The sequence below is a fragment of the Ailuropoda melanoleuca genome, chromosome 1 (assembly GCF_002007445.2).
Source record: "Ailuropoda melanoleuca isolate Jingjing chromosome 1, ASM200744v2, whole genome shotgun sequence".
Classification (NCBI taxonomy): Eukaryota; Metazoa; Chordata; class Mammalia; order Carnivora; family Ursidae; genus Ailuropoda; species Ailuropoda melanoleuca.
In genome coordinates this window covers 80,382,932-80,408,111 of record NC_048218.1, presented here as the reverse complement: position 1 = coordinate 80,408,111, position 25,180 = coordinate 80,382,932, and the positions used below count along the sequence as shown (strand labels likewise).

Sequence of the window (25,180 nt, the reverse complement as noted above, 5' to 3'; positions counted from 1 at the left end):
ATATGCAGAGAATGATTGATCCATCATAGTTATTCGAGAGGCTTTCCCCAACCCCTCCCTCGCCCCAGGCTCATGTAACTAGGCAGCTGGGAAAGGCAGCCCAGCCCACCATGATGAGTGCACAGGGCACCACCAAGGATCTGGAGAAAGAGCTTGACGTTTGTTGCATTCACAGAAACCTTGCGCTCAGCAGATCCTAGCTCCTGACTGCCACTGGGAATGCAGCAGACTTGGGTGTAAAAGCCACAGGCACGGGTACGTAACATTTGTGAATCTTTAGCATTTCTAAATTTGTCTTATGCCTTATCATCTTACCCTGATCACACTCAAAGTGCTTACAATGGCCTTGAGACTCCCTATCATCCCTCAGAATTCACTCAACTACACAGACCTTTTTACCGTTCCTTGAAGAACTGAGCCTCCTGCCTCAGGGCCTTTGCACTGCCTGTTCCCTCTACCTGAAACATGCTTCCTCCAGATATTCACAGGCCTCACACTTTCTCTTCACTCAAGTTTCTATATAATTGTCTCTATCAGAAAGCACATTTGCTCACCCTGTTTATTTATTTATTTATTTATTTTTTTTAAAGATTTTATTTTNCAAGTTTCTATATAATTGTCTCTATCAGAAAGCACATTTGCTCACCCTGTTTATTTATTTATTTATTTATTTATTTTTAAAGATTTTATTTTTTCGACAGAGATAGAGACAGCCAGCGAGAGAGGGAACACAAGCAGGGGGAGTGGGAGAGGAAGAAGCAGGCTCATAGCAGAAGAGCCTGATGTGGGGCTCGATCCCACAACGCCAGGATCACACCCTGAGCCAAAGGCAGACGCCCAACCGCTGTGCCACCCAGGCGCCCCTGCTCACCCTGTTTAAAGTAGCATGTGTGTCCTTTACCCTGCTTTTCCAGCATTTATCACTACTTGGCATTATTTATACACTTGTTTGGTTGTTGCCAGTCTTTCTTTACTAGAATGGTAGCTCATGAGAGCAGTGACATCGTTTTACTTGTGGACGTGGAGCCCTAGAACCTAGAATCGTGCCTGGCATGTAGTAAGTGCTCAATAAACATTTGCTGCATTGTTTCACAAAGACTAACCCCATTATTCCTTCCACCAATGTCTACTTATGACTCAGTCAGAAGAAAGTCTAATGTATTATGTTTCCTCCAGGTTTCTAGGGTGACCTTTTCTGGGATGCACTTTGATAAAGAAAAACCCCAGCATTTCTACCTAGACTAGTTTTGTCACTGTACCAATTTCTTTGACTACTTCTGGCTCTGGGCCATGTTTCTGGGAAATTACACAATAGATACTCCCAATACTATACTTTTGTTATAAAAGAATAGACTATTACCCCCAAAAATTCTGTTTGTCTAAGGTCAGACTCATGGGTTTCTTCGTGCAGCCAGATGTTTCCCTCCAGTTTCTGCTGTAAGTGTTAAACAAAGGGTTTTCCAACCTCCTCTCTCTTCACTCCTGCCCTGTCTTTGTCTGGGTCTGCGCCCAGAAGCCTTGTATTTTTCAGATGTGGATTGTGGCTTGTGACCCATTGGTAGGTGATGAAATTAACTTACTAAATTGTGAAAATCATTTTAAGAAAAACTAGAATAGAAAATATTGAAAATGTTTCCATTTTGAAACTGTGGGATATAGTCCGGAAAGTTTGAGAGAACCACTCTGGCCTATATAGGTCGAAAGAAGTTTCAGCATTATTTTTCTCTGTAGTTGTCTTTAGAATATTCTACAAGAAGGGGTATTGGCACTCCTGGTCTCACAGTGGGCTTGTGTTGAGTTGTAGAAAACAGGCAGTCCCCTTTTAAAATTCCCCCACCAGCAGTATGAGTGGTGGGCACACTTGTTCCTTTAATTTTATCTGTTTCATAAAGCAAATATACCCAAGGCACTGAAAATGGCAAAAGTTCTTTGGATGAACACTCCATTCAAACCCTTGCACTAACAGACGTGATTAACCCTAGCAAGGCTGCCTAAGAAGACATCCCTGGGATGAACCAGCCCTCCTTTTGTGTTTCTGTCTGGAAAAGCTCAAGACTGTCAAAAGAATTTACCATTTGCTGTAGCCAACACCTGAGAATAGGCCCCTGACCTTCCTTTCTTGAAGCATTTACTAAAGGGGCTTACAACTGTAAATCCAACCTCTGTCCCTTTGAGATATACATGTATGTACCTCCCATAGCCTAGGACTGTCTTTCTCAAGGACCCGATAATCTATTCCTTTGAATCTTAACTATCAGGAAGTAGAGAGCCTCTGTCTGCCAGTGTCTGGGGGAGGACAGAACCCTAACTTCAACACTGCCAGCTAGCAGACACAGCAGGGCTAATCACACTTAGACCGATGCTTTCTAATTTTTCACTTCCCTGCCTCAACTTCAGTGCCCACCTGCTCCCTCTCCCTCGCTCTCTGTTTCCCCTTTAAAGCACCAAGTCAGGGGCACCTGGGTGGCACAGCAGTTAGGCGTCTGCCTTCGGCTCAGGGCGTGATCCCGGAGTTATGGGATCGAGCCCCGCATCAGGCTCCTCCACCATGAGCCTGCTTCTTCCTCTCCCACTCCCCCTGCTTGTGTTCCCTCTCTCGCTGGCTGTCTCTATCTCTGTCAAATAAATAAATAAAATCTTAAAAAAAAAAAAAAAAGCACCAAGTCAGCTCTGCATGAAGCAGAACGGGGCTCAGCTCTTTCCTCTACTGTCAGTAGTTACTGGATAAAATCTGTTTTCTCTGCTTTACTCACGTCCAGCTTTGTTTACTGTTGACAGCATGTACACACGCGTGTGCGTGCGCACACACACACACTCCCCTCCTAAGGATAACGCGCTGCTCCAAGACAGCTGAATCCTGTCATCCTCATCACCCAGAGCATTGCTCCTTTTTGTGCTTTTCCCTATAGCATCTCTAAGTCATTAGTAAAGTTTTCCTCAACTGTTTCAGCCTGGTCTGTGATGTCCTTTGGGAAATTAAGAGCCATGTATAGGACTCTTTCCTTATAGGGAAAAGAGTTGGGTCTATGGGATCCAACTCTCTGTCCCCACTGGGAGTTTCTCCCTCTACCGCAAACTTGGAGGAACTGGGTTGGTTTTACTAAGGGAAAAGGAAAGTTTCCTTACACACAAACCTTTTTAAAGAATTCATAGCCAGGAGGTCTCCTATCTTCTTTTGCTCTTTCTCCAAACTTCAGAAATTAGGGGACCCGAGAGATACTATGGTGCTAGGATAGCTAGAGGTAACACAAGAAGGGTGATGAGGTTTCTATGTTTGGAGACCCCAGGGGAGGGCAGTAGTTTAGGGACTTGATGATCAGAGATGGGGGAAGGCATGAGTGTCCAGGTAGCCTGCCATGCAGGAATCAGTAACAAAGGAGTTATCTGAGCACACAAGAAGAAAAGGAAAATCCCTAGGAGTTAGAAACAAACATGGAAGTGAAGCCAGAGTGACTGGTAATCAGGCAGGCGGATACTGGGCAGCTTGGGAGTGGGGGGGACCTGACCCAAATTAGTTACCAGCACCAAGGGTCTTGAACTGTGGCAGCGTATAAGAACAGAAAATGAGGGGCACCTGTGTGGTGCAGTCGGTAAGCGTCTGCCTTTGGCTCAGGGCGTGATCCCAGCGTTCTGGGATCGAGCCCCACATCAGGCTCCGCCACTAGGAGCCTGCTTCTTCCTCTCCCACTCCCCCTGCTTGTGTTCCCTCTCTCGCTGGCTGTCTCTATCTCTGTCGGATAAATAAATAAAATCTTAAAAAAAAAAAAACAATATGAGGGCCACCTGGGTGGCTCAGTTGGTTAAGCGTCCAATCTTGGTTTCGGCTCAGGTCATGATCTAAGGGGGGGTGAGAGTTCGCCCCAAGCCAGCGGCCAACTCTGCACTCAGCAGGGAGTCTACTTGAGATTCTTTCCCCCTCTCTCTTCCTCCCCCCCTCCTCCCCCCCCGCTAGAGTTCTCCCTCTCTCTCAAATAAATAAATAAAATCTTTAAAAAAAAAAAAAAAGAAAAGAACAGAAAGAAAGACGTGAGCCCACACGAGGTAGAGGAGAATTGAGATCCTATATAAAGGCCACAGCTCCAGTGAAAAGGAGGCAGGTCCAGAGGATGCCACACACCAGCAGAGAGCACCAAGAGTGGGGAAAGGAGCCAAGGAAAGCTGGGAAGATGCCAGGCCCTGGCCTAGCAGCACAGGCATCAGATTACCACTTAGACCCAGCAGGGAAACTGGAGGGCTCAGCAGTGAATTTAAGGTCAAAACCCCATTTTGACTCACAGCTGGTGCGCTGGCTGTCGGAGCTATTGCCCAGGATTAACTCCAGAGCACTTACCACCCGTGAGATGGAGCTGTGCTTCCCAAGCTTTTCCACCCAGAGTCCCCAAAGCAGAGGAGCCAGCACCTCTATTTCCAGGGATACCAGGAGGAATGTCTAAAGTTATGCATTTGATCCCCCATTTCTTTAAAACCTCAGGTTTTCCTTTTCAGTGGCATAGGATCTTTGTAATGTTATCCAAAACAAACTAAACTGATGACAAGTTTTCCAGTAGCCGAAAACTACAGCTCTCTGTCTCACATGCCAAGTTCCACGTGCCCTGATTTGAGAAACACAGGTCGGTTAAGACTTCAGAAACAACACAGTGACATTGGTGAAGGCACAGTTAGGAGTCAGACCAGAAATGAGAAACCCAGAAGGGGGCCTCCTGTAAGAAGGGGTAAGGCAGGCAGGATGAGAATCATACAGCTTGCAAGTGGGCTGGCAAACGCACGCTCAAAGAGGCAATTAGACTTTAGGGAGGGAAAGGCTGTCTACTTTTTTGCCATTTTATAGACCACCTCTGATCAATTCTATCCTATGATTTTATCAAAACCCTGTTGAACCAACTGAAATGTTTTAAATTTCCACCTCCTGCATTAATTTCCATTCAGATACCGCTTAGTCACATCAACTGAAACGAGCAAAAAAAAAAAAAAATCACCTAGTGATTGTGTACAACACATTCTTATCCATTCCACACGTTATTGAATAAATACAACTTTATTTGTATATTTATGTATAAGCAATATCCTTAGTTTGATAATTTAAAAATACAAATTCACATAACCAAAATGCTTAAAGGATTTGGTCAACTAAGCATCGACTATTTTACCTATAAATGTGAAAATCTGGCCTGTCAAAATTGGTTTTGCAAGAGCCAAATCTGAGATATTTGTGGATTTCCATGAAGGTTAGCTCTTCAGATTATGAGATCTAATACAACACTCAAATCAGATATTAAGGGAAAAAATGATTATGCAACCCCAAGTTAGGACCTTATATAAGAAATTCCAGTGGTATCAACTCACTTTGAAAATTCTACTGAGTACTTCTCTTTTTCAAAATCAAGTAGGATTTGTAAATGACAACAGTACCTCAAGTGCTTTTATAAATAGCAAAGCTATAGTTTCACAGCTATATGCAAACAGTATTTGTATTTCCCTGAGATCACAGTTTGAGTTCAAGGGCAGTGTGTGAGTGTGTCTCTTTCCTGAAGCCACTGATTGCAGAATGTGGTGAAGGCTAAGAAGAGAACATTTATCTGTTGATGTTCAGGTGAGCTTAGCTCCCTGCCCATTGCAGACCAGCTTTGACAACTCGGTCCCTCAACCTCTCCTACAGTTTCCATCCCATCAGAGCCTCTGGGCCTCATTCATTTTAGGTCCAGTAAAATAGAGGAGACACAGCCAAGCAGCTCAGAGCCCCCCCCGCTAACAAGTGGGTTTGGCTGCCAGTCCTTTCAAACTTGTGCCTCTCTTCTCCTGGAACCCACTTGCCTGAACCACGTGTTCCTTATCTCCCTTGCCTTTGAGAATAGAGTCATGCTCACAAACTCTAGGGACCATATCATTTTCTAGACCTGTTTCCTTAAAGGACCTCCTCTTCCTCCTCCTAGCTCATCCTCTTCCAACAAGGGGCACCCTGTTCTGTCACACAACGGGCTCCAGGTCCAGTCAGCTGTGCCCTGCCTCAGTCCTCCAGCCCTTTGCCTCTGGCTCATCCGGCCCCCATCTGCCTCATCCCCCTGCTGGTGGGATGGGTTATGACAGCTACACAAACTAAATTTTCGATTCATTGTTTATTTGTGAATGGAAACTAGATTTTAAGAGTTTCCGTCCCTGGCTAGTGCCTAGAAGCTTAAATCCTGATATGCTTATAAAGTTTCTCTAAATTACTTGAACTCTTTTCTTTCCCTAAAAGCGGATGACTGGCAGCTTTAAGCGCAGAACTCCGTACCGTCTTAACAGCTGTAACTGTCTGCCAACCCATGCCATTACTGAGATCCTATTTCTTGAGGGCCGGGCACCTGAGATTTTATAATTCACCTGCATATCTGGGGACATAAAAATCACATAGAATCCTTCCCTTGCCTTCATTTAGGTATTCTGAACTAGTCCTGATACTTGAGTCCTGCAGTTAGAACCAGATTTATAACACAGAGATCCTAAATCCTCACTTTCCCAAAGTAGGGCTGATCCACTGATGGGCACAAAATTTGCTGATCGCTCTTATCAAAGGACTGCCATGACAAGGAACACTCTCTTTCCTAGGGGAGTTCTCTGCATATGCCATTGATGTTGTCATTGGATATCCTTCTTGGAAGTTCTTCCCTGAAATGATCTTGGGAAAATGATTTTTCCTATAGCTCATAAGTGGTTTTTGAAGGCGATCTCAAAAAAGTCAAATATATAAGCAATGGCTACATCATTGACCCAAGAGCACAGCTTTCAAAATGACCACTGGGAGGGCAATAAAGACATGGATGTAACCTCATAACTTCATGTACATCTCATTTTTCTCTAACTGGATGATAAGAAAACTTATGATGTTATCTAGTGGCCTGTTTACTGTTTTATTGAGTGTTTCTTGGTTGGGGGGAATTTGTCTTATTCATTGGTGTCCCCAAGTCTTGACAAACAGAACTCCTTGAGTGTTTTCTAGATGGAACTAGATTAAATTGTTTCAGTTGAAAGTTTCATTAAGGTTATTAGTGCTCATAAGTACATCACTTGCTGTAATGTGTTCTAAATTTTCAGAAATACGTTTGTATTTTCCCATCCTGCTTTTCAGAGCAGGGAGCTGAACCTAACCTGACCCCAAGGCACAGAGCTTTTCACACACCGACATGTGTTTATATTTATCCTCAATGACCTAAGCATACATAGAAATCTCATTTGTACTGTTCCAAGTCTTTTTTTTTTAACACCTTGAACTTCAGCTTCTTCTAACCATAACTTTTCTATGAAAATTCAACTCACTATCAACTCTAATACCTCTAACTTCCCAAACTACTCAAGTACAAGCACGATCTGCCGCATCTGACATGAAATAAAACTCTGTAAAGAGATTTGAAATCATATGATGAAAATAAAACACATTGGGTAATGCAGTTACTATGTTGTTACCTTTGTTGTTGGTTTTTAAGTACGGCACATGAAACAATCTCTTAATCTGTCTCCCCAGTTTGGGGATTAGAATGAATTTCCAGTGAGCTCCTCTGAAAGCTCTATCTCCTAGAGTGAAAGGACAGACTCCATTCTTTGAGTCCAAATTGTGCCAGACTGATCCAAAAACCAAACAGAAAGGCTTCAAAGGATCCTGAAAACTAAGGTTCCAGGAAGGTGGGGCCTCAGGGACATGGACTCAAATTACAGTCTAAAAGACAGAAAGTATACGGTTCAAGAAGAGTCAGCCATTCCTGCAGTGGCCAGCAGTGGAGGGATGTTTACATTAAAAAAAAAAAAAAAGTATTCTGAGTCTCTGGAAAACCCTTTCCACATTGCATTATAGGCACTGGACATGTGGAGGCCAGGCCACCGGCCTGTGCTGAAGGTACAATTCTGTCTGGCAATGACAGTTCTGGTCTGTCTGAATGCACCACCATGGGGTACATATAAGAAAGAGAGGTTTTGATGTGACAAAAGTCTTTGGTCTCTTTCAAAGCAGATAAGTCTTCCCAGACCCATCTCCCAGTCCTGTCCGATAGAACAACATATGAGACACTCTTGGCAAGGAGCCGAAGGCTCTAATAGAAGAGAAAAAGAAAAGAAAAAAAAAAAAAAAAACTTTATTTCCTTGCCTTTCTGAGTGACTCCTTTAGCACATTTGTCAGAACAAAAAATGAGCCAGTTTCTGTTTGTTTCCTACTCAGAGATAGCATGACAGAACACCACTGACCTTGCAATGGAAAGAGCTGGGTTTGGACTCCCGGCTTAGCTACTTACAATCAGAGTAAGCAGGGGCAAAGCCCTCCGCCTTTCTGAAACTCAGTTTCCTCACCTGTAAGACTGAAGAGATAATATCCAGTCACCAGGTCATTATGATGGTTAAATGAATTGACATACACAAGTGCCTGGCACAGAACCTGGCATGGGACGGGTGTGTCCTGAATGTTAAATATTCTTCTTTCCTCCTGAGGTAGGTCACGGAAACATTCCTGGCTGGTCCCGAGTGTCCCAAAGCTGTGATTTCCAAGGAGCCCCCACAGGGAGCCGCGGGGAGCCCAGGTGTAGGGCCTGTGGCTCAAGCCCAGCCTGCTGTCTTTAGTGGCACGAACCCGGGCAACGGGTGCGGAGGGAGGTCTCCCGGCACCTGGCCCTGAGCCCCCGCGGCCCCGCCCTGCGCCCTCGCGAGTCACACCGACACTGCTCCGGGCACGATCCTCCTGATGTGGGTGTAAGACTTCCTGATGGTGACGCTGCCGTGGTGCGACACCCCCCGGGGCAGGACGCACTCCTCCGTCAGTTTCTGGGCCTCGGGGTCCCAGCACAGCACGGTGGCGATGACCTCGTTCTTCTCGTCCCGCCCCCCGGTGATGTAGAGCCGGTTGTTGCAGGGCGCGATGCCGCAGCTGGCCCTCTCGTGGCTGAGCTGGGTCACCAGGCACCAGCTGTCCTCCAGGGGGCTGTAGGCGTACAGCGCTCTCATGGCCCCTCCTGAAGAGGAAGCGAAACACGGTGGGCCTCTCACTGTTCTGGTTTTCTTCCCCTTTACCCACAAAAGTCCTACTTCTGGTAGGTCAAGTCTACCATCTTGCCAATAGAAAGGGTAAATTCATGGCTCTCCGGAAAGCTCCAATGGTACAGGCGCAGTAAGTCTCACGCTCTTCGCAGAGCCCTTTAAACTCTGCGGCCAGGCACTAATCAGGTGCTAAAGGACAATTGGCTTCACATGGTGCGAGAATGTACCCTAAGGGAGCTCCCTAGAAGAAATACCACCTGGTGTATCAGGTGCACTCAGCTCATCCCAGCTCTGCCATGTTTTTATTGCAACCATAAGCCCTGAGACAGAGGTGGTTTTAAGGTATCAGAGGAGCATGTGCATAAAGCACCTGCAGAAGGCCTGGAGCATACAAGCTATCAACACATGGCAGTGACTAGAGGCGGTGGCATCTCTTTGTAGACTGAGCATGACCTGGGACACCAGTCCAAGATACCATCTTAATTAAGATGAGCTTTGAAGTTATGAGACTGACCATACAGCTACAGGAAACCTGAAGCAAGGGAGAGAAGGGGTTTTTCCTTAATCTCTTCCTGTATTTTGCCTCCAGGAAGGCTTCTCTGATAAGCTCTTGTTTGCTGGAGTTACATATTTTTGGCATCTCCTTAAATCAGTGACTCTCAATCGTAGCCACACAGGAAAATAACCTGCACATTAGAAACACCTTGCCCTGTTGGCCAACGTCCTCCCTTTCATTCTGATGTCATTGGTCTGGGGTAAGCTCCAGCTATGCATGCATGTTTCTGTAAAAAGCTCCCTAGGTGATTCTCATGAGTAGTCAGGATTGAGATCCATCATCCTTAACAATTACATTGCCAACTGTGGTTTGGCCAGCCAGGCTTTCCTTTGGGCTAAATGCAACTTTTCAGAGCCCCCAAAGCAAGTGGAAAGAGTAAAACTCCCATGAACACAAAATAAGAAATGATGATAGCTACGATTTATCAGTCACTTACCATATATACTGTGCACATTTCAATTTCTGTACATTTGCTAATGTTTACAATACGCTTTGTTCCTGTAGCAACTTCTGGCTATTCCACTGGGCCCCGCTGTCAGTCTGCTTTGTATGTTCCCTAAAAGTGGGCTGTTTCTGCATCCAGGACTGCAAGACGAATTCCACCAAGGCCTGGACGAATCCCATCTTCTCTTCCTTTTCAACCTCACCCACAGGAAACCATGAGTTCCCAGGACGGCCTTATCTGATCTACCTGCAAGGCTGCATGGGTGGGGGGCCTCAGATAAATGAGATGCCATTCATTCACTTACCAACAACATAGATGCGGTCCCGGAAACTGACTGCGTTGATGCATTTAGCCTCCACTGGCATGGATGACTTTAAACTCCATTTATTAGTTGAAGGGTCGTAACACTGAGTCTTGTCTGTGGCCAGTTTCCCATTGGGTCCTCCTCCAATCACATAGAGCTTCTTCTTATGGCTGGTGGCTGCGAAGGAACTGACGTGGACAAGAAGGGGTGCTGCCTGCAGAGGCACAGGGCACCAGGAGAAGCTGTTAGTCACACAGCTACAGACTGCTCCCAGATTGCCGGAGCAGCTCACAGGACACAGGCCAGGAGCTAGGGGACACAAGCCTGGGCATCCTATACCTGAAGTCACCCAGGCCTGTGGGCTGGACTCCCTTTGAGATGCAGAGAGGTCAAAGCACACATTTCCCAACCTCCATACAGGCTCAGGACAGGCTAGAGCAGGCTGAATGATGGATGTTTCCAGCCTGTTTCTTCCAAAGCTCAGTTATCAGAGGAGGAAAGGTGTACGTAGGAATGAGTGTTTATACAGATGACACCAGCCAATGTTGGAGGAAAATGCTTTCTCAAACGTGCATATTTATATTCACTCATGTATTCTTTCATTCAAAAATATTTACTGAGTGCCTACTATGTGTCAGGCATTGTCCTTATTGATTCTATCTAGGAAGAAGAGCTGGTATAGGGGTTTCAGGTGGCCATAGGTAAGCAGACTTCCACTCTGGGGCAAAATGAAGATCTGGGTTTTAAGCCAGACTTGTGCCCCCACCCTGTGAACCCCACGGCACTCAAGGGGACTTCCCAGAGCCTCTTATCCACTGACATGGCCCTCCTGGGTCATGGAGCAACTCTGTAACAGGACTGACAAGTTGAGCAGATCTGGGGCACACCCCCGTAAATATTAAGGGCTATATAGCAGTTTTCAGGTTGACAGATATTGGCTGGATGCCATGACAACCTGGCTACCTTTGCTTGTGCCTCTGATGATCATGTTTTACAGTCCCCAAAGTGGAACAGACTCTGACATATGATCTGATAAGGAGAAAGTTTGAAATTGGGCACAACCTGAAAATACAGGAAGTGAGATTGCTTTACTTTATTATTATTACTATTATTGTTATTATTATTGTTATTATGGAGACACTTAACACGAGATCTACTCTTTTAGCAAGTTTTTTTCCCACGTCAGATGGGTAATGTGCCAAGGTCATAACAAGGTTTGAGGGAGGCACATGTCACACAACAGTTTGCAATCATCATGTTTATGAATTACAAAAGGATCTCTCTTAATATATTTTTAAGCAAAAAATGCGGTACTATTATCTGTAGACAGATCTCCAGAGCGTATTCCCCTTGTATAATTGCAACTCTATGCCCACTGATTAGCAATGATATACACCTGAGGTTGAATTGCTACAGTCTTCCAAGCAGCATGTAAATGGTTCATCATCAATAGGCAAATAAATAAGAGTTAACCTCTAAACACTACCAAATGATTCTGACTCAGTTAACAGTGTAGTAAAGGGATCCCTGTATGCCCACTGTGGAGACAACAGGTGGCATGTGAGGAGACAGAGACTCTGAGCTAAGACATGCAGACTGAGTTTAGGTCAAAGCCTCCCCTCTACACCTGGGGTTCTTGCCCACACAGAGCTTCCCCACCTGGAAGGAAGTTATTTCTGTGACCTGATCAGCAATGCTGAAGCCATGGCTCCTTTTAGGAGGGAAGTTCAGAGCCACCAACAATGTTCTCAGTGGGAGCAGAGAGATCAGAAAGCCATATGCCTACACGGGCATATACTTTTTTTTCAAGCTTTGAAGTAGTAATACAAAGTTACTCATAGAAATAAATCTCGTATACCTCTGACCAGCAGTTATGGAAGGGGTCGTAGGTCTCCACATTGTTGATCCTCTGCAAGCCATCAAAACCTCCAATCACATAGACCTTGCCACCTAACACCACCATCTTATGCCTCCAGCGGCCTATGTTCAAATACTCAATTTGAATCCATTTGTTGATTGAAGAATTATATTTCCAAACATCGTGCTGTGTTTCTTTGCCACCTAGAAGAGATACAGAGCATTTAAGAAACCACCAGATGTGTCAGAAATGCAGTTTTTCCCAAAATTTCCCACAGTCCTTAAGAGATCATGAGGGTGTGTGTGGTCTGGATGGGGAGACAGAGCCAACACAGGGGAATAGAGAGAGCCAGTGTGAGGCTGGGGTGAATTGTGTACCGGACTGTGTCATGTGTCACCTCTGTGCTGTGAGTTCAGAGAAGAGGTGGCTGAATGAGTTGGGTCCAGAGAAGTCTTCAGGGAAGCGGCACACAAGTCCACGTGGGTGGGTAGGGGCCAGCAGGCACCTGGACTCAGTGTCTGTGCAGCCAAGGGGCAGGAAGTAAGGCAGGACAGGTAAGGTTGAACCATTGCATGTGGGGATAATAGGGCCTTGACCAGCAGCCAAATTAGAAGGCACCTTAAGTTCTGTTTGCTTACTTATTTAGACAAATAAAAACCTGTAAAAATCACCAAGAAATCTTACAAAATGGTCTCAGTTCAAATCTTATATATACAAAAAACATTAAGTGGGATTTGTCCTATTGTTAAATAATTTTTATTAAAAAAGAATGAGGGGCGCCTGGGTGGCACAGCTGTTAAGCATCTGCCTTCAGCTCAGGGCATGATCCCAGCGTTGTGGGATCAAGCCCCACATCGGGCTCCTCCGCCGGGAGCCTGCTTCTTCCTCTCCCACTCCCCCTGCTTGTGTTCCCTCTCTCGCTGGCTGTCTCTGTCTCTGTCAAATAAATAAATAAAATCTTTAAAAAAATAAAATAAAATAAAAAAATAAATAAAAAAGAATGAGATGCTCACAATAGATAATTTGAGAATGAGCTGGTAAATATTCTTTTCAACACCACTCTCTTAATAAACAGAAAATACATAATTCAGTTAGGATGAGAGAATAAGACAAAGGAGAACTGATTTTTTTTGTGACTTTAATGAAATATTTTATTAGCCTTGTGTTTCCATTCCTCATCAGCACAGAGTACCACCAACTACTTAAAGCAAAAGATGTACTTTTCAGACTGATAACTATACAGTAGTGGGGCAATGCGTATCACTGATAATGCTCTGTATCCTGGGTAAGTGTTTCTCTAGGGTAGAGCCCAGAAGTGAGATCTCTAAGTCAAGGGCACACACACTTTTAATTTTTATAGGTGTTGCCAAAGCGCCTTCCACAGCTGTCCTGGTTGACCTTCCCCTGCCCTACCCACAGCATGTTATTAAGAGTGTTTTTGGGGTTTGTTTCTTTTTATAGGCTGATGGAGAAAAATAATGTCATAGTTTGGTTTTTCCTGGCTGCTAGAGAGACTGAGCTTCTTCCTCTTCCATGATTTTTTTGTTCATATAGTTTAGCCATTTTCCCTTGGGTTGTACACCTTTTAGAGGTCTCTATTCAAAACAGGGTGTATGATATTGATCCCATTTAGGTAGTGTCAAAAGTTATAAAATAGGGGCTCCTGGGTGGCTCAGTTGGTTAAGTGTCCGACTCTTGATTTTGGCTCAGGTCATGATCTCAGGGTCATGAGATTGAACCCCACCCATGTTGGGCTCTGCATTCAGCGAGGAATCTGCTTGAGATTCTCTCCCTCTGCCCCTCCCCCCTCACACGCACATGCATGCATTCTCCCTCTCAAATAAATATATAAAATCTTTTTTTAAAGTTATAAAATAACTATATGCGTTCAAAGAAATATATGTACACTGTCTTAAAAAGAAAAATCTATGATTTTTACTTCAAGATGTAAAGGAAGACCTGATTAAGTGGGAAGCATATCATGTGCCTAGATGAGAAGACAGGTTATTGCAAAGATGTCAACCCTCCCCAAGTTAATTAAGATACACTCAGTGCTTTTGAAACTTTTCAGGGAACTTGAAGAGATCATCCTAAATTTCACTTGGAAGAGTAAATTAAGAAAAATTTCTAAGAAACTTTGAAAAAGAATGAATAAGAAGGCTTTCCTAGGGGCGCCTGGGTGGCACAGCGGTTAAGCGTCTGCCTTCAGCTCAGGGCGTGATCCCGGCGTTACGGGATCGAGCCCCACATCAGGCTCTTCCACTATGAGCCTGCTTCTTCCTCTACCACTCCCCCTGCTTGTGTTCCCTCTCTCCCTGGCTGTCTCTATCTCTGTTGAATAAATAAAAAAAAAAAAAAAAGAAGAAGAAGGCTTTCCCAGCAAATATCAAAATACACCAAAAAGCTATGATAATGAAAGCAGTGTGGTACTGGCATAAGATGAGACAAACTGACCAATGAAAAACAAGAATACAGAAGAGACTGAAAGATATAAAGATCATTAAATAAATGGTATTAGAACAACTGGCTATTTATTTGGAGAAAAATTAAGTTAGATCCTTCTTTCACATTACAGTTAAAATAAAATTCAAAAATAAATGATATAAAAGTAACTGGAGAATATATAGAAGAGGTTGATGATCTTGGAGTGGGGAGGGGCTTTCTAAGCATGACATGAAACATAGGATCACATAGGAAAGAAAGTTACTATATAAATATAAATCAAAGTTAAAAGAAAATCATAGTCTGAGGGAAATTATTTACAAAATAAATAGCAAAGGATATATAATAAGAACTCCAAAAAATTAATAAAAAGACAAACAACTAATAGAAAAACAAAGGGTAGGAATAGATAATTTTTTAAAATAAAGTGTTAGCTAATAAATATATGAAAATATGCTAACATCACTAATGAATTAATTAATGAATTAAACATTCTAGGCTATTAAAAATGTAATTGATAATAACAAACGTTATCCAGGATGTAGAAAATGGGCACTGTCCTTCAACATTGGTTGAACTGTAAATTGGTACAAACTTTCTGGAGGACAATTTAGCAATATCTACAAAAATTCTAAATTGACATCTCTTATGACCAGCTCCAGGAATCTCTCCAAACAGCAGCACAAGTTCATAAACCTATGTGTATTAAAATACCTATTGTGGGGCACCTGGGTGGCTCAGACGGGTGAGCGCCTGACTTCTGACTTCGACTCAGGTCATGATCTCAGGATCGTGGGTTCAAGCGCTGCATGGGGCTCCACACTCAGCGTGGAATCTGCTTGTCCCTCTCCCTCCCCCACTGTTCCTCCCCCCACAAAGTAAATAAATAAAATCCTTTTAAAAATAAAAAAAAGAAATAAAATGCCTATTGCAACATTTTTTCCAGCGGGAAAATAAAAGCTAAAAAAAATTGTGTTTCATTCATTCAACAGACTTAATCCATATGATAGATTCATTATATCAACATGTAATTATGTCCAAAATGGACTGTTAATTGAAGTACAAGTTTCTGTGATTTAACTGTGTGTAACAAGCATGACTTCATGTATTACTTGTATCATTTTTTAATAGACAACAACAAATCGAAATGAAGGGAAGGATGAGCTATAGAATAACATGTGTAGTGTATGTGACAAAGACTAACTATGATTGCCAAACCTGTCTTTTCCTCCTGCTCACACAGCTAAACTACATTTCCTAGTCCACCTGCATGGGCGCTGGCAGTGCAGGGCGGGGGGCATGTGGCTATGCCGATAGAATGTGATAGATTGATGCCTCCCATACACGCTGAGGCTGCTATGAGCAGGTGTGCCTTCTCAACCCATCCAGTATCTCCTTTCCTGAAATGCATCGACCTTGAAGGCCACCAGGGGAAAATGGCAGCATCATCAGATGGAAGAAGCCCAGGTCTCTGAATGACTGAGTGAAGCAGGTCCACTCACCCGACATACTATTGCAATAATTCATTGAGATTTAGCATTTGTTACAGCAACTAGCATTACTTACTCTAAGCCAATATGAAATTATTTTTGTAAAAAAATATTTCTAAAGATAAATGAAAGTTATTACCTAATCTATGGTATTAGCACACCCAGGGAAGAACTGACCTGCCCTTGATTTTGGAGGACGTCAGTTCTGGAAAGAAGCTCTTCCCCAAACAAGTTCAGATTCGAAAAGTCTCCGAGAGAGGACAAGGGAGGCTTGTCTCCTCCCTTGGGGCCCCAAGAAGAGCTAGGTGGTTTCTGATGTCTTGGGGAGAGCATGGGACTCAGAGAACTTGGGTTGAGACCCTGCCTGACATTTACCAGTGTGTGACCTATCTTCAGATACATTCTATAATCCTTCAGAGACTGCATTTTCTCCATTTGTAACCTGGGGATTAAAATCACCTACCTTAAAGATTTAATGGGAGAGACAAATGATTAAATACCACCAAAGTGTAGGAGCGCCTGGGTGACACAGCGGTTAAGCATCTGCCTTCGGCTCAGGGCGCGATCCCGGTGTTATGGGATCGACCCCCACGTCAGGCTCCTCCGCTATGAGCCTGCTTCTTCCTCTCCTACTCCCCCTGCTTGTGTTCCCTCTCTCTGGCTGTCTCTATCTCTGTCAAATAAATAAATAAATAAATAAATAAATAAATAAATAAAATCTTTAAATAAATAAATAAATACCACCAAAGTGTAAATTCATCTACTGTGCTGTAAAGATGGTACAGACTTTGTCACTTAATAAATATTTATTAAGCATTTACTACTAGCCAGGCACAGTGCTAGGAACTGGCAATACAGTACTGACTCTCGTGGAATTTAAGGACTAATGGGAGTCAGGTGCAGTGTAACTGTAAATACGCAATAACTTAGAAGTGAGAAATGACAAAGTACTGTGTGCTATTGGAGCATCCAAAAATATGACAGTGTATTTGAGATGAGGGTTCAGGTTTGGGTGTATTCCCAGTGTCTAGCTCAGTGTCCTATACCTCTAGCAAATATCAAATAAACTCTAGTATCACTTTCCTTCTTCCTTTTCCATGAAGGACCGGACCTGTCTGCCTGCTCCCCCAGATCATAGTACAATACTGCTCACAGGTTAGCGTCTATTAAGTAAGAATGTGTTTTCCAAGATAAGACCACCTGAGCTCCTGGTTTCCACGTGCTGACCCTGCCAGAGCTAGACCATCGCCATTCACAGTAATTCTTCTAAGTCGGTTGCCTGGCTCTCACTCAGGAAGTACATAGTGCCACTGGGGGCTTGCTCTGGCATCATGTGGCTCCTGCTTACCTGAGATGTAGACCTCATTTTTTAATGTCACGCATGCAAATTCCACCCACTTCTTATTCTCACTCTCCAGCTCATGCTCCGTCATGGGGAGCTTGGCCACCTCCAGGCGGCTGCGCCGCAGGGGGTCCAGGCAGGTAACCTCCGCCACAAACCGTTCATCCTTCGTGCAGCCACCAATGATCATGAATACCTCAGACTGAAACTCATGCATCCTGGGCTTGGTGCGCTCCGAAATGATCTGGAAAACCAATGGGAGTACATAAAGGCAGGATGACACAGAAGTTCAGAGCCCAGGCTATGGAGCCAGACAGAGCAGAGCCCAGTTCCCAACTCTGCCACCAAGTGACCTCACTTTGAGCCTCAGCTCCATCATCTGTGTAATGGGGACTTTAGTGGTAACCACCTCACAGGTCTGTGGTGAGGATGAAATGGTATCACATACGTAGTGTGCCTGGCCTGTAAGGGGCCCGGTGTATAATAGATACTCAACAAAGTTTACCTATTGTTTCTGCTGCTATCCTAAGAAGTCCAGGTCCATTTACCATCAAATGCACTTCACCCTTCCTGCCCAGTCTAAAGGCTTGAACCCTGGAATTTCATTTCCTGCCACCTTCCACCCCCTTCTGGTTTCAATTTCTTAATGCTATCCCAGACTTTGCTCACCACCAGGCCTCTTCTGAAAGAGAAGTCCTGACAGTAGGCACAAAAGAGCACTTAGAGACTTAGGGAAAAAGAACCAAATGGGAGCACGGTGTGGCCAGGGACGCTGGAGGACTGGGTCCCAACATCAAAGATATGACCCTTCAGATCCTTAACAAGCAAAGAAATACACACCACAAACATTTGAGCCTAGCTGAAAAAACAGAAGTTTGAAAGTCAAATACACTAGAATTTGGTCCTGGTTTCACCACCCGTGGCTGTGTGACCTTGGAGAAGCAACGCGATCTCCATAAATTCCTGTGATCACTTCCGTGTCATCAAGTCATTGTGAGCATTCATGCGGTTGCGATGTAGACAGATGAGCAGAGGACCTGGCATAGGAACAGCCCTTAATAGACAGGCATGGCAGTAGGAGCAGCTAGAGATGTCATACTGGCATTATTAGGGAAAAGGGAGAGCTGCCCTCCTCCTGGTTCCATCTATCCCCTGGGCTCAGTGGGGAAGGTTCTGCAGGTGGGTTGTTGGGAGACAGCACCCATTTCCCAATGACCAAAGTATCCTGCAAGGTCAGGCTGACCTCACACAGGCTTTGAAACTTCAATCTTGACCACCGATATGACAAGTTACAGTAGCAAAAACTGCCCCCTCAAGTGGTGAATCCAATCAATGGTCACAGGTAAGCAGACCAGCCAACACCCAACCCCTACTTTTCTCTAAGAGACTTTGGTTTTCTGTACCAAAGAGACAGATACAGTAAATTTTGCACCCTCAATTCATGGACATAAAGTGTGTCACAGGACTCTCTTTTGGAGGTTGGCAGAAAGAAGAGGGGGATGTGTGGGGCAATGGGCACAATCTGAGAACACTGACAGTGGAGAAGACAGCTGGGATAAGGGTTGGAGGGGTGGTCCTGGGAACTTGGAAGCATCATGAGAAACTAAGCTGGCAGGACAGGATCTGAGCAATGAACTGCCAGCAAAGACAAATTTTGCCACTCTGTGTTTTTCTTTCCCATTATCTGCCCTGCTTCATGCTCCTAAATCTCCCCTCTCCACAGTTGAAATGCAACCTTTAGCACTAATCTGGTCCTTTCAAAAGGGTTAGGGATTGTGAAGTAATGCTTAGAGGATAGCACTAGCCTCCTAGAACTGGTCCCTGAGTGACCTTTATTCCAGCTCTGAAAGCCAGGCCTCAGCCTTCCTCTGAAGCCCCCCATCTTCTTCACAGTGGCTGCCCTCCTGCCTCAATAGCCTGCTGGCCAGTAGGGGATCCCCAGCCTGGCACCCCATTTCTGAGTCCTGGGCTGTGGAATACTCTGCTCCCATTGACTGAAACCCCTGAATTCCTAATCTGCTATCTGGATCCCCCCATAATATCTGTCCTTGATTTCCCACACCACCTCCCCATCCATTTACCCTTTAAGTCATTGGCATTATTCCCTTTGTCCTTTCCTTTAAGAAGCCATTCTTGACTTTCCACACATGTTCCCACAGTCCTGAATTTCCCCATCACAGCCCTTTTCCTACTTCCTTATAATTTACTAAAAGGTCCCTGATGACAGAAAAAAGCCCTTATTCTCCAATGGATCCTCAGCAACAAGAACAGTGCTTGGAGGTTGTGGGATTCTATAAACATTTGCTGAATGAGTGAGTGAGTGAGTGAGTGAATGAATGAATGAATGGAGCTAGGTAACCCAGTACCCGATACAGACTTTTTCCCAGTCTAGATCACATTGCTGAGCAGCGCCCAGCAATCCCCACCTCAAGGTATTCACATCTTCTGTTGTCCCCCCGACATTTTTCCAGGGTAGGCATTTATGCCAGCAGAAGACAGCAGAGGCAACGGTCTACCACTGCTGAAATCAGGTTATAAAAAGCACTACAGCTTTCATCTTGATGGCTCTCAGTCTTTCTGGGGCCATTTGCTCTGGAAAAGCCAGCTGTTATGGAGAGGCCCACATGGCAAGAAACTGTGGCTTCCAGCCAACAGCCAGCAAGGAACTGACGCCTGTCAACAATCCTGTGAGTGTGCCTGGAAGCTGATCCAACCTCCAACCCTGTTTGAGCTTTGAGGTGACTGCAGCCCCTGCCAACAGCTTGACTACAGCTTTATGAGAGACTCTGAGCCAGAACCACCCAACAAAACCATGCCTAGATTCCTGTGAGCTGTGAGATAATAAATGTTTGTTGTCTTAAACTATAAGGTTTAGGGGTAATTTGTTATACAGCAAAAGATAACTAATACTTAACCATCTAGTTGATGGATTTGCTGGGTATTAAGACTTGCCTTATCACTTGGCACCACAGAACTCCCAAGTGGTGGCATTATTAACAAACTGTAAATTCAGCTACATTTGACAAAATATTAACCCCAAAAGCGTGACAAGGGCCAGTCTTGAAGTCAGAGATGTGCAAGTTTGTTGCAGACACACAGAGTGTTTGCCAGTGAATCACATGCAACAATCAGTCCTAATCAGTTTCTTTTCAGATTGTTAAAAATAGAACAGACAGTTGCACCTTGCTGACTATTCATTAACAGGGCCTATACTAGCAGACCAACAGAAGTGACCGTGCTGCTTCGACAAAGCTGTCCTCAGGGGTGAGCCTCTGCCTCACTCAGGAGTGAGCGACACCACACATGTCAGAGCAGACTTTGGTATAAATCAAGGTGGTTGCTGGAAATTTAAGAGGCAATGAAATAAAGGGGAAACTATCTCTACCCCAAAAGACTTCTCTCAATAAAGGTACTAGCTACCACTCCTAAATCAAATGTAGATTGACATCTGCTTTTAGGGTTCTAAAATATCCCACTGTTGCCACCTCCATGAGCTTAGAGGAGAAATAAGGTTAAAAGAGGGAGATGATGAAAGGACAAGAAGGGTTTAAGTTTGGAAAAGGAAGGTTAGGGGGAGAAGCGTGTTCAAAGAATGGCCTCTAGACTTCGACCACTATTATCTGGAGGAAACCTAAGATCATTCAAGCAGTGAGCAGACAGGGAGTTTCAGGGAATGAACTGGAAATGAGACCCCAATTCGAAGATCACAGTGATCGGTTAGTTCAGTAGCCCTGAGGAGAATTTAGGACAATAAAGCAGCAACCCTTGGACATAATGAAAAGAGAAATCTGGGACAAGTGGGTGGCTCAGTCAGTTAAGTGTCTGCCTTTGGCTCAGGTCGTGATCCCAGGGTACTAGGATTGAGTCCGACATCGGGGTCCTTGCTCAGTGAAGAGCCTACTTCTCCCTCTGCCTGCTGCTCCTCCTGCTTGTGCTCACTCTCTCTCTGACAAATAAATAAAATCTTTAAGAAAAGAGAGAGTGAAAAAAAAAAAAAGAAATCTTAGCTTCAGAGAAAGAAATAGTGAGAAATAGTGCACCATAAAGGAATTGAGAAAGAATGAGAACAGTCTTTATTTGCGGGGCCTTACCATGCACCAGACACTGTGCTAACCACATCTCATTCATTATCCTATTTAATGCTCAAAACAATTATATCAGTTGGTAGGCATTATTATCTCCATGTTACAGGTCAGGACGGAGCTTTCAAGCGGTTAAGTAGCTTACCCAAGGTCACACTCTCAGTAAATTGTGTAGTCAAGATTAAAGCCCAGATCTGCCTAAATGCAAAGTCCAAGTCCTGCCATTGGAAACTCTTCAGATATCAGAATTCTCTCTTTTCCTAAATCCAAAATTCATAATGCCACTCTCCCCCACACTGCAAATACCAAAGTCACAGCACATACTTCATAGCAGCAATTTTGCAGAACGCATAGCAGAGATATTTTATATCAGCAGAAAACCTTTATCACCTGCATTTCAGGGACTTAGGAAACAGGAAGCAGAAATAAAAGCAGCTAGAATATAGGAAGCGTAGTTGATCAAGACTCTGTACTTTGAATACTGAACTGAGAGCAGCTGTAAAGACAGACACTGTCTGCAGTTTTATGAGGGCTTTGATACCCAGTCCTGAGCCATCTGCCAGCGACCCACATATCCAGCAGAAGGCAGCACCCATATGGTTGCCTGGACTCCCTCCATCCATCTAGTTATCACCGTTCATTTGCTTAGTGTCTTGGCTTCTCTGACAGACCATAAATTTCATAAAGCAGAGACTGTTTTTGTAGTGCCTGGTGCCATTTCTGGCACACAGTTGGTGTTCAGAATTTATTTGCAAAAAATATATACATACGTAAAAGTATAGCTTATTAAAATATATGGGATGTTGTCAAAGGAGTACTTAGGGGGAGATTTATAGCACTACTGACGATACTAGAAAAAAAGGAAAGTTCTCAAATCAATGACTTCAGCTTCCACTTAAAAAAAGAGAAAATTAAACCCAAAGTAAGCAGAAGAGAAAATAATCAAAATCAGAATACAAATAAATGAAATAAATCATAAAAACAAATGAAACCAGAAGCTGTTTCTTTGAGAAAATTGATAAAATTGAAAAATCAGTCTCTAACCAGACTAATCAGGAAAAAAAAAGAAGAGACATAACCTACCAAATCTGGAGTGAGAGACGTGACATCATTATAGATTCTACAGGTATTAAAACGATAATAAAGGAATGCTGTGAGCAACTTTATGCCAGTAATTTCCACAACTTCTATGAAATGGGGAAATTCCTTGAAAGACACAAGCTACCAAAGTGCATTGTAGAAGAAAGAGATAACCCTGTATCTGTTAAAGAAATACAATTTGTACTTAAAAACCTCACAAAGAAAACTCCTGGGGCGCCTGGGAGGCTCAGTCGGTTGAGCGTCAGACTTGATTTCGGCTGGGGTCATGATCTCAGGGTTGTGAGACTGACATCGGACTTCACACTCAGAGGAGGAATCTGCTTGTCCCTTTCCCTCCCCAACTTGCATTCTCTCTCTCTCTCTCTCTAAAATAAATAAATAAAACCTTAGGAAAAAAACAAACCCCTCCTGATTCTGATAGTATCACTGGTAAATTCTACCAAACATTTAAGGATGTATTTGCAGAGTGAATCAGTGACAGCAAATCTGAGGACAACACAGAGCTAGAAAAGGACACACAGGAAAAGAAGGAGGCTCTAGGGGTCTCAGATAATTTCTAATCCACTTGGGACTAGGATTTCTATCACTGGCCTAACGAAGGTTTGGGAGCCTATTCCAGAACTATTGTACAATGGCATGTAGGTGTGTGTATTCATGCATATAAACTTAACACACTGTCCCTATATTATTATTTTCTGATGGTTTTGTTCCTCTCCGCTAAGCCTATTTTTGTCGTTATGAAGTTTTGAATAAGACATTTCTTCAGAAATTGTTAAGGAGAACCAGGTACATCCAAATGATATGTGTATTCATCATCTTGGTACCAATTTATACATTCAACAAACACTTACTAATCGCTTACTCTATACCAGGGATTCTCCTAAGGTCTGGAGATGAAAAGCCCAATAAGACATATTTCTGACCATAACAAGCTGCCAGAATAGAGACATTTATAGATGAGGAAGTCAATGGTTACCATGTGGCGGTTGGTGCTACAACAGAGCAATGCACCAGGTGCTATGAGAGTGAGAGAGGTCTCTGAAGAAGGTGATGCTTTAACTTTTTGCAGCTGGAGTAGAAGTCAGCTGGATGGAGAGAGGAAAAAGTTACTTGAACAGCACCTGCATTAACTGCATTAGTGGATGAAAAAGCACATCCAGTTTGGGGAACTGTAAGCACTGCATTAGGAGCCCAGCAGGAGGGAGAGGCTGGAGATGGCACTAGAGAAGTGGCAGGAGGTGAAGTAGGTAAGGCGAGGCTCTGGGAGCTCAGGCAGGAAGTGTGTGGGCTTTACCCTCAGAGTCATGGAGAGCCATGAAGAGGGTGAGCCCAAGAGCACAATAATTAGGCATGAGTTTTAGATCATCCAGCTGGAGAATGAATTGGAGGAGGCCAGACTGAAGGCAGGAAGGTGAGTTTTGAGGAAATTCGGGGAGGAAACAATGCAGTCCGAACCAAGGTAACGTCACAGGATATCCAAGAGACTTGAGGTTCTCCAGAGCGGGCAAACTAGGAAAGCGGTACTCCCATGGGATGGTGACTGGACAGGGCACATTCTGTCCTGTGTGTGTCACCCCCGCCAACCTCCACCCTTACACACTGGGAAGAGGAAGGATGTGCTCGGCAGGGTGCTGAGTGATTTCCTATCTCACTCAGTCCTCCCAGTAGCTGTTCATGATCAGCCCCATTTTACAGATCAGAAATCCAGGACTTCTGGAACTGCCTGACTCAAACCATGAACAGCGCAGTGTCTTCTTCTTTATGCCATAAGGATTGGTAAGCCAGCCTCACCTATATTTCTGTGAGGCCGCTGACTCCTCTACTTTGCTGCTTAACCACAGGGTCGCTCACCGTCAACTCACCTCATTGCCTGAAAGGTGGTACATCCGGGCTTCCTGAAGCAGTGGGAAGACCTCTGGGCACTGTCTGATAAGAGGATCTGCCTCCACCGTCTCCACAAAGTACCACGGGTCCAGAAGTGGCAAGCGCACATTCTCAAGGACATAGGGGAGCAAGCAGAGTCGTTCTGACTGTTTGTGCCGGACCCAACTCATCACAGTCTCAAACACCTGAGCCTCCTCGGTCACATAGAGGTCATCACTCTTCAAGATGTGGTACAGAGTGTCCACGGGAAGTTCGAGGAACTCCTCAGAGTTCAGAATCTGCACAAAGTTTTGAATGATGTAGTTTTGAACCTGCTTCTTCAGACTGTCCAAGGAGTGTGTGTCCGCCAGCCTCAATATTCCAACACAGTTTTCGGGGTTCAAGGCTTCTGTTAGGAAGCTGGCGCAGGCATCCACCATCCGCAGGAACTAAGAGAACAGAAGGGAGGCAAATCAGGCTAGAGAACTGTTAGTCCACAGGGAGTCTTATCAGCAAGTTGTGTGTAGTGACAAAAAATTAGAACAATCAAATGAATGATACGAGGGGACCAGCTAAAGAAATGATGTACATTCTTATTTTTGACAACTTTGTAGTCATTGATATGACATGTAAAAGAATATTAAATGATATAGAAAATGTTCATAATGTATTGAGTTTAAATATCTGTTCACTGAATCTGAT

General features: G+C 44.1%; 1 protein-coding gene and 1 pseudogene across 2 annotated transcripts in view; both read right to left on the bottom strand.

Moving 5' to 3' along the window:
• The window catches only part of KLHL6 (kelch like family member 6), an 82,438-nt gene that overhangs the window by 21,485 nt on the left and 35,773 nt on the right, over window positions 1-25,180 (bottom strand). Inside the window, exons 3-7 of one of the 2 annotated variants that reach the window (XM_002915705.4) lie at window positions 24,478-24,927; window positions 17,439-17,676; window positions 12,159-12,361; window positions 10,301-10,514; window positions 8,527-8,970 (exon numbers count right to left, since the gene is read on the bottom strand). In XM_002915705.4, coding sequence (XP_002915751.1) covers window positions 8,669-8,970; window positions 10,301-10,514; window positions 12,159-12,361; window positions 17,439-17,676; window positions 24,478-24,927 — 1,407 coding nt within the window. In that variant the 3' untranslated portion in view covers window positions 8,527-8,668. Of the gene's footprint in view, window positions 1-8,526; window positions 8,971-10,300; window positions 10,515-12,158; window positions 12,362-17,438; window positions 17,677-24,477; window positions 24,928-25,180 lie in introns of those variants that run through there. The other variant, XM_011220347.3, reaches the window with a different exon arrangement.
• LOC117795582 lies at window positions 11,481-11,578 on the bottom strand (annotated as a pseudogene).